The sequence below is a fragment of the Solenopsis invicta genome, chromosome 3 (genome assembly GCF_016802725.1).
Source record: "Solenopsis invicta isolate M01_SB chromosome 3, UNIL_Sinv_3.0, whole genome shotgun sequence".
Lineage (NCBI taxonomy): Eukaryota > Metazoa > Arthropoda > Insecta > Hymenoptera > Formicidae > Solenopsis > Solenopsis invicta.
The window spans coordinates 15863625-15877139 of record NC_052666.1 but is presented as its reverse complement, the minus strand read 5'-3'; the positions used below and the strand labels follow the sequence as shown (position 1 = coordinate 15877139).

General features: G+C 34.4%; 1 protein-coding gene across 1 annotated transcript in view; it reads left to right on the top strand.

The window, feature by feature from the left end:
- Positions 1–929: 929 nt before the first annotated feature.
- LOC105197271 (sugar transporter SWEET1) overlaps positions 930–13515 on the top strand; it is a 48136-nt gene continuing 35550 nt past the window's right edge. The window contains exons 1-2 of the mRNA XM_026140868.2: positions 930–1144; positions 2029–2106. Coding sequence (XP_025996653.1) covers positions 1068–1144; positions 2029–2106 — 155 coding nt within the window. The 5' untranslated portion in view covers positions 930–1067. The remainder of the gene's footprint in view (positions 1145–2028; positions 2107–13515) is intronic.

Here is a 13515-nt window from a genome sequence, read left to right as displayed (position 1 = left end):
ACATAGATAAGATAACTTATAGAAATATTAATTATAGATGTACTTATAAATTTACCCTTAGCAACTGAAATCATTTCATTATTGAAAATTGTTACACAATTGAAAATCTCAGAATATTATATAAAATTTATAATTTATATACAATACTAAGGATGATTTAATGTCAAAACGTTTGTAGTTTTTTTTTTTAATTTAAATGCATTAAAAAATATTTGTAAAAAGACATTGAGTGACTCTCATAGCTCTTTAATTATTAAGTGCAAAAGTTTTAATTTCTTTTTAATGTTGCTCTTACTATATATAGTACTATAATTACTATATATATGTCAATATTTAGAAATATTGTGAAAAATTATATGTTAAAAAAGTGAAAAACTGTCTGTAATAAAAAAATAGATTCTGTTATAATTATTTACATGTCATCTTGCTTCAGTAAAAATTGTCTAAAGAAAGAACAGATATGTGATTATAATGTATAAGTTTTGGGAAGAAATAAAAATACTATAAAAATTATTTGTAATGAATCTGATAAATTCTTAATGTTTTCTACTGCATCTACCATTTTTATTTCTTTCCGAAACTCATATAATCACATGCAAATATTTTTTTCTTTAGACTTCCTGTACAAAATAGTTTCTAAGTAACTCAAATAACTACAACCCCTTTTTTTATAGATAGCAATTTTTTAATCAATTTTTATACATTTAAAAAATAATTGGTGAAAAGCGTTGTAACTTGGTGATTTTTGACGGCGGGTCCCGATAGCGCACATCCCGATAGCACACAAACCACTCACAATGGCAGATGCCTAGAGATATTCCGTAGGTTGGGTTAGATAAGTCAAGATGATTGGTTGGTGGGCTATCGGGATGTGCGCTATCGGAACCCTTCCGATTTTTGAAGCAGAAGTCTGGTGAATAAATTTTTAGAGTCGTGGCAACACTGGGCGCAAATCTCGTGTGGTGTGATCTCGTGCAGGAACAGAAACTACACCGCTTATGTAATTGATAACAATTTACAATAATTGACGAGTGCGAGTAAAACTAGTTAAAGTGAATCCGGGAAAGATGGTCCTTGAGGATTATAAAGAAATTGTAGGGCTTTGTGCCATGTATACTACGATGGCACAAATGTTATCCGGAACGTAAGTATGTTATAATAAACATTTTTTATCATTTTATGAAATGGAAATTGTATATTCATTCAAAATTATTATTAGTCATCAAGATAACGTCTTGATAGTCATCAAGAAGCGTCCTGATTGACATAGGTTTTCTTAGCTTATATTTCTGTTTCTTTATTTAAGTTTATTTTAAGTCACATATTTATGTAATCAATCATGCTAATCAATCACATATTTATACACATCTTAATTAATATAATTATAATTTTATTCAAGAAATGCCAAGGGAACTTGATTATTGATCTGTCTTTTTTCTCTTGCAAATAAAATATTCTTTATGTTTTAGTTTCTTACAAACATTTATTGACATTCATTAATATTTCAAAATATTTAAAAAGTTACTAAATGTTAAATGTTATTCCTTTAAAGTTAGTGTTCATTTGAATTAAATCTATGTTTGATGTCATGATGTATCAGTTTTAGGCCTTGTGCAATAGAACAATGTTATATATTAGTAATAAAAATTAGAATTTTAGAATCAGTTTTTTTAATGAACACTAAATAAATATTAAATAATGTACCTTTTGCATATTATTCCTTATATATTATTTATAAGGAAATTATTATAGTATCCCTTGTATATTATCCATTGCATATTATGTTTAATGTTCATTGATAAAACTGATTCTGAAATTCTAATTTCTATTCACAATATCTAATATTTTTTCATTGTGTGTACAGAACTTTATACTGCAATAACAATTTCATAATATTATGATTCATCAATTTGTCTGCTTATTATCAAATATAATATGAACCATAGCTAGATATAATTACTAAAGATTTATATTTATTTTAAGGAGATATTTATTTATGCTTAATTTATATATTTTTATAATTAATAGGTTAATATGTCGTAACATAATCGTAAAAGGTTCGGCCAAAGGAGTTGATCCAATGCCCTTCCTTGGTGGCATAGGACTGTAAGTATATATACAATGTGTAAATAAATAAGCATATAATATTCTAAAGACATTTTTATCATCAAACATTAAAAAAAGGTTCATATAAACATCTAAAAATGCTTGGTTTTTGAGATAGAATTCTATTATGAGACAGTAGAATATATTAAAATATAAAGTAATTAATGTTATGTTGAAATATACCAAAATAAAGTACAAGATATTTTATAAAATACTGATTTTTTTTTGTAGCTTTAGTACTTTCAGTATTATATTTATAATATTCTACCGTGTTTTCAAGTTTGATAAAATTATTTTTATATATACAGTACTTTTTATATAAAAGTACTTTTATATAGATTAACTTAGATGAATAATAACAAATTAAAATAGTGAAAAATGGCAATACCAGACAAAAGCAGTTTTTAATGTTTAATAATTTTCTAGATAAATTTATTAATATTTATAAAATTTCCCAAACTGCATCCTGAATGTTTGGTTGAGGTAATAAGTTTTTGCAATAAATTCTTTACAGTTTTTTGGAATTCAGTTCTTAAGTCCATTTTTGGTAATATTGTCAATTGATAGAATACATTTAAATTTGTAATTTTTTTATTTTTGTAATATACTCTATAAAGTTATAACAATTTTAAAACACAGTAGGGCATCTAATTGTTTGAACACTCCAGAAGTACCCAAAAATATCTGAACTTGAAGATGATGTCACAATGTTGTTGATAAAAGCACATATGGTTGTACACAGTACTCAGTATAGCTGTATGCTCGATTTAATTTGGGCTGTGCGTGTCATAACAAATAAACATGACTACTTATCAATGATGTTTTATGCCTTTGTGCAAAAATATTACGAAAAGTCACCCGCTAAAGTATTTATGACAGTACTACGCAAAAAAGTAATAAGGTAGTTGTGGTTTTGATTGGCTCGAAATCCGGATGAACAAACAAAATCGAATTATTTTTGTTGTGAGGATCATTTTGTTTTAAATATTCAATATCAAACTATACGAAACTATCACGCAGCAGAAGGCTCGAAGCGCGCGGAAAAGGAACAACATTGTGACGTCACACCAATAACGTTGCGTTTTCATTCATTTGAATTTCTATGAATATTTGAATTTTATTATTAAATAAATATAAACAAATTAAATGATTTTATTTTAATAAATCGCTTTTGTAGTACTTATATTTTTATAAAACAATTAAATTTTTAATTTAAAAATTGATTTACAAACCCAATTAAGAAGAGTCATAGAAATATGGCTAAGTAAAAATTAAATTGATTAGCTGTTTAATTTCGTGATAGTACATTTGGGATTTTTCTTAAAAAGCTGTGTTTTAAATCTAGCAAACATTCGGCGCGCAGTTTTGGCAATTTTGTAAGTGACCCTTATTACACAGCACCATTAAATCAGCTATAATAACGTCCGTAATTATGAAACTGACTAATCACCGTTATTTTATTCCTCAGAGGAATTCTTGTAATTGGTCAGTGTTATAACTACCGATTAATGGTGACGTGTAAACATAGTAAATGATAAAATCAATTTTTGAAAGCATCGATTTTTAAGGTTATATAAAAGTTTTTTTTATAAAAATTATATGATTTTTTACATAACACAATGCATCTATAATACAAATAAATTCCAATATGACCGGGAAGGAAAGTCCCAGTTGCGCACAGACTGAATCAGACACAGCGAGTTGAATATATCGCGAATTTTTGACTCACACAATTAGATTCGAGTTGGGTTGGGTTAGGAATTTGTGGAGTGAGGCGGGGGAGGGGCGAAGTTCCTTTCCCTTCAAAACATTTCTCAAGACGTTACATTACGTGAATTACGTAAGTATGACAGGTATCCTAATCTTAATAGTCGTCAATTTTAATGCTTGATATTTCGATTTGCAGGGCAATCTGACACTTTTTTCTGCCAGATTTGTTTGTTTCGTGCGAAAACGCGTCGAATGAGTCTTCAATTTTATCAAAATTGAAGGTGTTTAACTTGCTGTGTCCGATTTATTCTGTGCGCAGTGAAACTCGCTCAGTTTACACGTCATCATTAATCGGATTTAAATAATAACCCAGTAAATGGAAATGGATTAAAAAATTTTAATTTATTTGAATACATTTTGGATTAAAATACAGCAATTAAGGTTGTTGGCGCCTCAGCCGAGAACTCCGCGTTGACGGTAGCGACATTCTGTCGCGGACAAAATTAAAACTAATAAACGTGAAACGTGACAGATTGACGTTGAGATGTTGTACATGCCATTTTGTTATTATGTGTTTTATTGTGAAAATATGACTTGTCTTGTATTTACCAAATTTGTAAAAATGGACCACGAGTAAAGTTTCTTTGAATTTTATACATAAAAGCACATTTTTTACTTTTTTTTATAGCTGTCCATGTGTTTTTCTGTCTGAATAGGCTTTACTTTACGTGTTTTTTACGATTATTTACTGACTGTTAGATGGAAAAAGGATATTTGACACCCAATTTACCAAATATTTTAAAGCTATCTTATTAGTCTGTTTTATCCAAATTCTTTTTATGTCGAACAAAATTATGTTTATTTCACACACTTATGATGTCACGATTTCAATATGCCCGTGGTGAGTAGACAAGAGTCTTAAGTCATTTCAATCCTGTCATAGATTAAAATGGATTGGATGAGTTGCAAAATCTTCTTTTAGATTGAAAAAATAAAAATCATTTTATTTCAATCTTGTTTTATGGATTAAAATGGATTATATGGCTCGCATTTTTTGGATTGAAAAAAATAGAAATTCCATAATTTTAATTTTATTTTATGGATTAAAATAGTTGTAAAGAATTCTTAAATTTTAATTAGATAAAAATGGAATCGTGTGGTCATTGCCAAATCTAAATTCTTGATTTTTTAAATCTATTTCTGTCTATTTTAAATATTTTGAATCTATTTTTGTTTACTGAGAACATACGTAGTTATTAAAACTGGCTAAACCAGATTAATGGTGATGTGTAAATGTAATAATTATTTATCTTCTTTCGGATCATATAATTTTTGTCTGAATCATTTATTAATTGCTTTGTTTTCGAAATATTCCACAGTGTCACAGTAAAATTCTTTTTATCTGAAAAATACATTTCTAAACGCATATGTTTATGTAAATGTTGATCAATGGTAGTACATTAAAAAAAACATTTGATAATTTATATTCTGTAGAGAAAGGTCGCCAATATTACAACATACTACTTTGATGACAGAAACTAAAAACCGTTTTTTATGACTTCAAATTTTGTTATAATTAAATTTTTCATAAGATAAGCAAAAATAAATGTCTAACAAAATGAGATCTAAATTAAACATATATATTGTAACTCATTTCAGGAGGTTTTTATAGAAATGAAGTCTAATTACTTAATAGTACCGATTTTATCTGAATAGTGTCTATTACATTCAATTTAGACTTAATACTTTATAGAAACTGTTCAGAATATTAATCGAATTCAGCATTCTGACCGGAGAGAACGCGATAGCTTGTCTTGATTGCTTTTCCACGCATAGTCTTTATTACATAAAATTTACGTTTGTTTCGCCACCGACGAGATACTATTTAAGACCGCCGGGAGTTTGCGTGACTGTAAAGCCTATTCTACAATTAGCTAAACATGGTTGTGGAAAAGGGAGCTTTTTCTACGCGGGATGTGAAATATATCATAAAACACATTGATTTTTAATTTTAGATACCTTGAGTTAATCAAAAATATCTTATTTACCTTATTACATAATTATACTCTTTAATAGGAATGATGATATAATTTTTTTTTAATGACTTCTAGTTTTAAAATGTTATATTGTAAAGTTTTTAAGTTTTTTTTGTTGCAATGATATAATTATTAAAAAAGTGGATTTTTTTATATCTAAAATAATATGACTTTTTAAAAGGAAGAACAATGCCATAATTTGTTTAAAGTATGAGTCTTGCTATAAAACGCCGTATTTTAAAGTTCTTAAAAATTGTTTGTTGCAAAGATATAATTTTTTAAAGAAAAAGTGGTTTTTTTGAACAATTTTTTATTTTTACTTAATGGTGTTTTTTTTATGTTTTTTTTAACTTTATTATAAATTATTTTTTGGCAATGCTAATTTTGTAGTGACATTTCTGAGATTCTAAACTTTTATTTGAAAAAAAAAAAAAGATTATTGAAAAATATTGATTGGTACCAAAGTTATAGCTTCTTAAAGTTGAAAAAGTCTCCCAGACTGGAAAATGTGTTAACGTGATTTTGCGGATCGGTGTGTTTAAGGGTTAACATAATTCTTGAATTATTGTTATGAGCTGTTTATACCAATAAATTAATTTCAAATGTTTTTAGTTATAAATTATTACGTATTAAGACGCTTAATTTTGATAAAGAAAGGAAAAAACTTTATTATTTGTGAACATTATTTTTATTTAATATAATATTAATAACTTTTTATATTAAATTATAAAACACTCTTAAGGGGATGCTGGGCCTAAGGCCGAACTCATTCAATGTCGATATTACAGATTCTTTTTTTTGAGCGAGAGTCGAACAGCATGCTGTTGCGCGCGGGACGTAGGGTATAAGGAATAGCACTAAGACGAGGCGAACAAGCTAGTGCTCTTTGTTCAACATACTTATCTGTCCTTATTCTTTGGTTTGATCGCCACCTGTTACGGCATCCAGGAATTAATCTCCTTTCATTTCTATAGATACAAGCGTTCTGTTTATTATTCTGTACTTCTATTTTGCACGTACGCATATAATTTTATGCAAGCAAAATTTTTTTCCAAGCTTTTCATTTAAGTTTCAATGATTTAATGTTATTCTACCACGTTCAAAGGGTGACAATGTTTTGTTTTGCCCAGGAAACTTGTACAACTGTCAGATTAAACTGACATTGTTGTGGCTTGGCAGCTTGATGGTGTGGATGAATGTAGATGTGAGTGATTTATTACTATACTTTTTAATTTTTTTATTTTTAACATGAAATTGACGTTTTTATCCAAGATTTACATATATATATTTTAATTGTGTAAAAACATTTTCAGTTTTGTAAATTCAATTTGAAGAATATGGTCGCGGCAAAAAAGTCTGCGTTAGTTTAGCATCCCCTTAATTATATAAAATATTAATTTTGTTGTAATGTTAAATATTACAGTGAAATATTTCTTGTGTAAGTAAAAATAAGTAAAAATTTGGACTTCCGTTTCTGGAGTGCTGTGTGGTCAGAAGTGTATAAGATTAGTGAGTTTGAGATAGAGGAGAGAGCAGTTTTGGCGAGGGGGCGGATTGCGGATTGATTGAAGTAGTGTGGTAGTAGAGGTGAGTGAGGAGTGATAGTGGGAGGGAGAGAAGGAAAGTGAGAGCGGAGGCGTAAGAGATTGGGTACAAGTGAGGTTAGGATTGAAAGAGTGTACGGGTGCGAGCGAGAGGGAGAGACTGCGTGAGAGAGAGAGGGGGGAGGGGATAAATGGATAGTGTTGGAGCACGGGGGCGTGCGTAAGAGCAGGGGGTATAGCAAACGTAGAAGTGTAACAAACGAGAAGGCGGGTAGGAGCGCCGCGAGAGTGCGCTAGCGTAGGAGTAGAGAACTGTGAGTAGAGAGAAAAGGAAGGCTAAAGCGAACGTGAGAACGGAGTCGTCGGCAGGTGAGTGGATATAAAGATGAATAGAATAGTAAGAAAGCGGTTAAAAAGACAGATGGAAGGAGGGGAGGGTATTGGGAAATTCTTGATGGAATGGAAAGTGGAGCTAAATGAGAAATGGGAGCAAATGGGGGCGAGTCTAGTAGATATTAAGAGAGCTAAGTGAGATGAGAAAGCAGGAGGAGGATTGAAGACCGGAACGGGAGGTGCTGAATAAAAGAATAGGGGGGGTTGGAGGAGAAATGTGAGAAGTTGGAGAAAAGGAGAGAGGATGGGGGGAATTGGAAGGAGTGGAGGAAAGGATGGTAGAGGAGGATAGAGGACGATATAGGTAGATTGGGGCACGGAGAGGGGGAGACAAAAGGAAGAAAGTAAAGTGACGGATAGATTAAAAGTAATGGAGAAAGCATGGGAAATGAGGGACAGACAGGAAAGAAGGAAAAATGTAGTGATAAAGGAAATAAAAGGAGAGTGAAATAAGAAAAGGAGTGGAGGAGATTTGGAAGAAATTAGAGGTTGCAGTAAAGGTGGAGGGGATCAGGAAGTTGAGAACGGGAAGAGAGGAGAGGGGAATTATGACAGTAGTTAGATTGGAAAATGAGGAAGAGAAAAGGAAAGTTATGGAAAAGAAAAAGGGACTTAAAAGGGAGGATATATGGATTGACAATGATCTCACATGGAAGGAGAGGAAAACGTATGCATTGCTAAGGAAGTTTGCCAGATAGATGGAAGGCGAGGGAAGGAAAGTCCGGGTGGAATACAATAAAATTACAATAGATGGGGAGTGGTGGTGGTGCGACGAGGAGGAAGAAGTGCTGAAGAACAACAAGGGGAGAGTAAAAATGGTCAGGTTGGGAAAAGAGGTGCATCAGGGGGAAGTAATAGGAGGAACCTAGAGAAGAGTCTAGGCTGCGTTCAGATTCCCCACCCGAGTGCACCCAGGCACCTAAGAGCGTTCAGATTCCTTTAGAGTGCCCTTACCGGACATTAGGTGGGTCGTTCACTTTATTACTCTGTCTAGCCCGAGAGAGTGGGAAAACCACATGGATTCTTGAGCCGGGTGAAACGGGTGGGTGACGTAAAGGTGCGTTCCAAAATGTATCGCTATAAAAATTTCTATATAATTGTGATAAAGCTCGTATATTTAAAACGAATTTGAAATAAAAAAATAAATTTAATTTAAAATATTATAGTAAATAAAAATTAAAATGTATAAATATAATTAAGAAAAACGTTAATAACAAAATAAAAGTTTAAACATTTTGTTTATTATTCTATTTATGTAATTACAGATTAATAAATATTAATCTTTTATTCTATTAATGTAAGGTTTCTTGGTCTGCAGTCTCACAAAACCGTTATATAAATATTTATATTTGAGATTAGTATGTTAAAGATTTTTAGTATTATTAAATATTTTTTGATACTAATAAAATATACTGTTTGTTTTCTGTTCCTGAACTCCCTGAATTAGTGTGCACTTAAAGTGAAATAGATATATATTTGAAAGTTAGTGAAAACAAGAAGGAACGTTCCGGTGCAGTCTAGTGCAGGAATAGAAAACAAGCCTATACATATAATAGTTGATATGTGCAACATATATCTTCATCTAATTTGTTAAAATAAAAATTTATTTTCATTGTTTAAACTGATTCGTCCTATTCTACTAGCATTTAATTTTCATCTACTTTAGTTATATTGATAAAAATATTCATAGTAAAATATTTATGTATTATCTTTATCGTTTATCTTGATTTATTATGTAATTTATTCTGAATTTGAGATATTTATGTTACTATTTCTCAGCGTTATTTGTTAAACACACCCAATGTTTGAGAGTGCGTTCAGATTCCATAAACCACTAGGGAGCTTTTTATTAGCTCCGCCTATTTATCAAGTCACCCAGAGATCACTCACCGGGTGGAGAATCTGAACGCAGCCTTAGGGGACAGGAGAGTAGGAGCAAGGTGGGGCTAGAAGAGGAGTGAGCAAAAGAAAGGGAAAAGGAGGTAAAGAGAGGAGGATTATTGCATAGCTTTTTGGAATGTGGCGGGCTTGAGGAATAAAGATAATGGCTTCTGGAATGGCTTAAAGGACTGGGACGTGGTAATTTCCTGATGGACCTGATGGACTTTTTTCTCCAACTTAGTTACTGGGAAAAAATAAAAGGGAACTTGCCGAGGGGGTATAAATGGCAAATGCAGGAAGCGGAAAGGAAGAATAAAAAGGGTAAGGCGAGAGGAGGGATGCTGGTAGGATAAGGAAGGAGATAATGGTTTGGAGGGTGGAAAATGGACCAGAGGAGACAGGCGTACTAGTAAGGAAGATAAAAATAAAAAAGGAAAGATGGAGAATTGCGGGGATGTACGTCAACGGAGGAAAATTGGAGACGATTGGCAGGTTGGATGGAAAAGAGGGAAGAAGGGTTGCACACGATAGCGGGGAGAGATTTTAACGCAAGAACAGGAGAGCTGGGGGCTAGGCAAGGGATGGGCGTGCAACAAGAAAAGGAGGTAGGGAGGTGCTTAAAAGACAAAGTAGTTAATGGGGAGAGGAAAATCTTGGTGAAAAACTTACAAGAAGGGTGCTGGTTTATCTTCAATGGGAATGGCAAGGGTGACGCCAACGGGGAATGGACTTACGAGAGAGGGCGGGAAATGTTGGTAATAGATTATGTGGTAGGAAAATGAAACTTGGGAGAGAATAGGAAGATTAGAATTGGAGGATAGGGTGAAATCGGATCATTTTTCGGTGGTGGTATAGGTGAAGGGAAAGGGAGGGGAAAGGAGAGGAACAGCCGTGGAAAGAAGGGGGGGGGGGAGATGGAACTGGACAGGGACAAGAAAGGAGTTCAGGAAAAAAATGGAAAGAATCTGGGAGGGTAAACCAAACTGGGAAGGAACTAAAGGTCAATATAGAAGGGATATTGGAGAGGCAGAGCGAAAAGGGAAGATATAAGAAGGAAAGATAGTGAGACGCGGAGTTTAGGAAATATAAGAGAGAAGTGAGGAAAAGTCTTAGGAAGTGGAGAGCAGGGAAGGGAAAGGTAGGGGAGTTTAGAGAATTGAATAAGAAGGGAGTTATGCGAAAGGAAGAAGAAGGAAGAGAATGAAAAATGGATGAAGGTAACAAAGGAGGTAAGAACGGAGGGCCAAGTATGGGAAGTGATAAGGAGAAAGAAAGAACAGAAAAGGAGTATGCGAGAGTATTAGAATGGAGGATTGGGACAGATACTTTAGGAATTTGGTAGGAGGAGATATTGGAGAGGAGGAGAATTGGAGAAGGAGTGGAATACAGATTGGTGAGAGGAATGGATAAGGGAAGGGTAGAAGGAACCGGAACTGTCAAGGGAAATTGTCAGAGCGATAGGGAGAGTCAGAGGGGAGAGCGGTAGGGACAGATAAGATACCGGGTGAAGTGTGGAAATTTGGAGGGGAAAAACTGAAGGAATGGGTGTGGGAATTTTGCAACAGAATGTGGAGGGGGGAGGAGTAGGTTGACGAATGGAATAAAGGTCTTGGTGAAAAGAAAAGGGGAAGGGAACAGTGTGAAGGACTATAGACGAGTAATATTTCTGCCAACATTGTATAAGGTGTACGCAATGGTACTAAAAGAGAGGTTAGGGTAATGTCCTAGTTACGCATAGACCCGATTGGACACCACCAATCATAGCGACCGATGCCTAGAGTATTTCCGTTGGTTTGGTTACATTAGATTACGTGATGGTGGTGTTCGATTGGGTGCACAATTGGGTCTCATCCGAGCTTAGAGACATAGTTAGAGGGAAAGAAGTTGATACCGCAGAATTAAGCGGGATTCAGGAAGAGCATGGGCACGATAGATAATAGTTATGCGTTGAACTATATGGTGAATAGACAGCTGAGTAGGGAAAAAGGAAAGTTGATTGCGTTCTTTGTGGACATTAGGGCAGTCTTTGACTCGATGGACAGGAGGATTTTAATAAGGATGTTGAGAGAGAGAAGTAAGGGAGGGTATTGTGGCAAGGTATGAGGATGTGCTGAGAGAAACAAGAAGCTTGATTAAAGTGGGATAGGGGATAGGGAAGGAGTTTTGGATGGGAAGTGGGATCAGGCAGTGCTGTCTTCTGAGTCCAACAATGTTTAACTACATTCTGGTAAACTTGGAGGAAGTCCTGTAAAGCAGAGGATGGGGAGAGGTGAGACTCAAAGGGGAAAAAACGTATACCTTAGCCTACGCAGACGATGTTGTATGTTTAGCAGAGGAAGAGAGAGATATGAGATAGTTAATAGACAGGTTGGAAAGATAATTAGAAGAGAAAGGATTAGACTTAAATATGGAGAAGTCTTAAGATCTTGAGGTTTGGGAAAGAAAGCGGAAGAAAAAAGAAAGTAAGTTGGAGGTGGAAGGAAAAGGTGACAGAAGAAGTCAAGGAGTTCAAATATCCGGGACATGTGTTCCAAAGGAATGGAGGGCAGGAGGCGCAGATCAGGGTCAAAAAGGGGGCGACAGTGTTAGAGCAAGTATGGGGAATTGGAAAGAGGAGGTTTGGAGAAGATTTGAGCAAGAGAATATGGATGTTTGACTCATTGGTTTGGACAGTGATGGGGTATGGTGTAGAGGGTTGAGTATAGAAGGATAGAGCAGGATTGGAACGGTTGCAACACAGATATTTGTGATGGGTCTTGGGGGTAGAATATGGAACACCGGCTTATATGTTGAGGGAGGAATTGGAAAGGGATAAGCTTAGGACTAGGGCAGGGAAGAGGGCGATGAGATTTGAGAGGAGGTTGGCGGAAAAGAGGGGAAGTGAAATTGCGAGAAAATATTGGGAGGAGATAAAAGAGAGAAGAGAAGGGTAAGAGCAGTTCGAGATGGGAGAAGCAGTTTTTTTGAGAAAATAGAAATAGAAAGATTCGAGAAGGATGTGGAGGGAGAGGCAGTGGATCAGAAGAAAATAAAAAGGATAGATAGGGGGAGGCAGAGGAAAGGGAGATGGAAGAGAATTAGCAGCTTGAGGTACAATGTGTGTTACAGACAAATCAAAGGAGAGGGTATCTTGGGTTATTTGAAAAAAGGATGGTCAGAAAGGAGATGGTCGAGGTTGGCAAGATTCAGATTAGGAAACGGTATGAGAGCGCGATGGTACTGGAAAGAGGAGGAGAAAAGTGTAGAATGTGTGAAAACGAGCTGGAAACATGGCAGCACGTATGGGAAGAGTGGGGGAGGTGGAGATCAGAGGAAAGTTGTCAGGACAAGATGAAGGAAATAGGAGGGGAGGGAGAGGGGGAAGAATGTAAGCTGGAAGTATTTAGAGGGGGGGGGAGTGAAGGGGGAGTATGAGCATGAGAGTGACGGAGAGTATGGGTCTATGCGTGGGAAGTAAGAGAGTGTAGCAAGAGCGGTATGAGAATGAAAAGAGAAGAGATTTGCGATCACAAAGGTTAATGGGCGCACATATGCGACGGAAACGGAGGTCCAGTACAGCACGGCGAGAAAGGCGTTAGGAATAGGATAGGATTAAGATTGAGTAAGGATCTGCAAAGCGGAAGCGAAGCCTATGCGGAGGCTAGATTGTGGCGACGGTTTTGGCGATTTTAAGATCTGATCTCGATGTTAAGTTTTGGCAGCATTTCTTATGTGGAATTTTGTTTTTGTTTCTGTATAGCGTTTATAAATTGTATTGTTATGAGATTTGTAAAATTGTATCCTACGGGGTACAATAAAGTTTACTACTATTATTAAAGTTTACTACTATTACTACTACTACCACT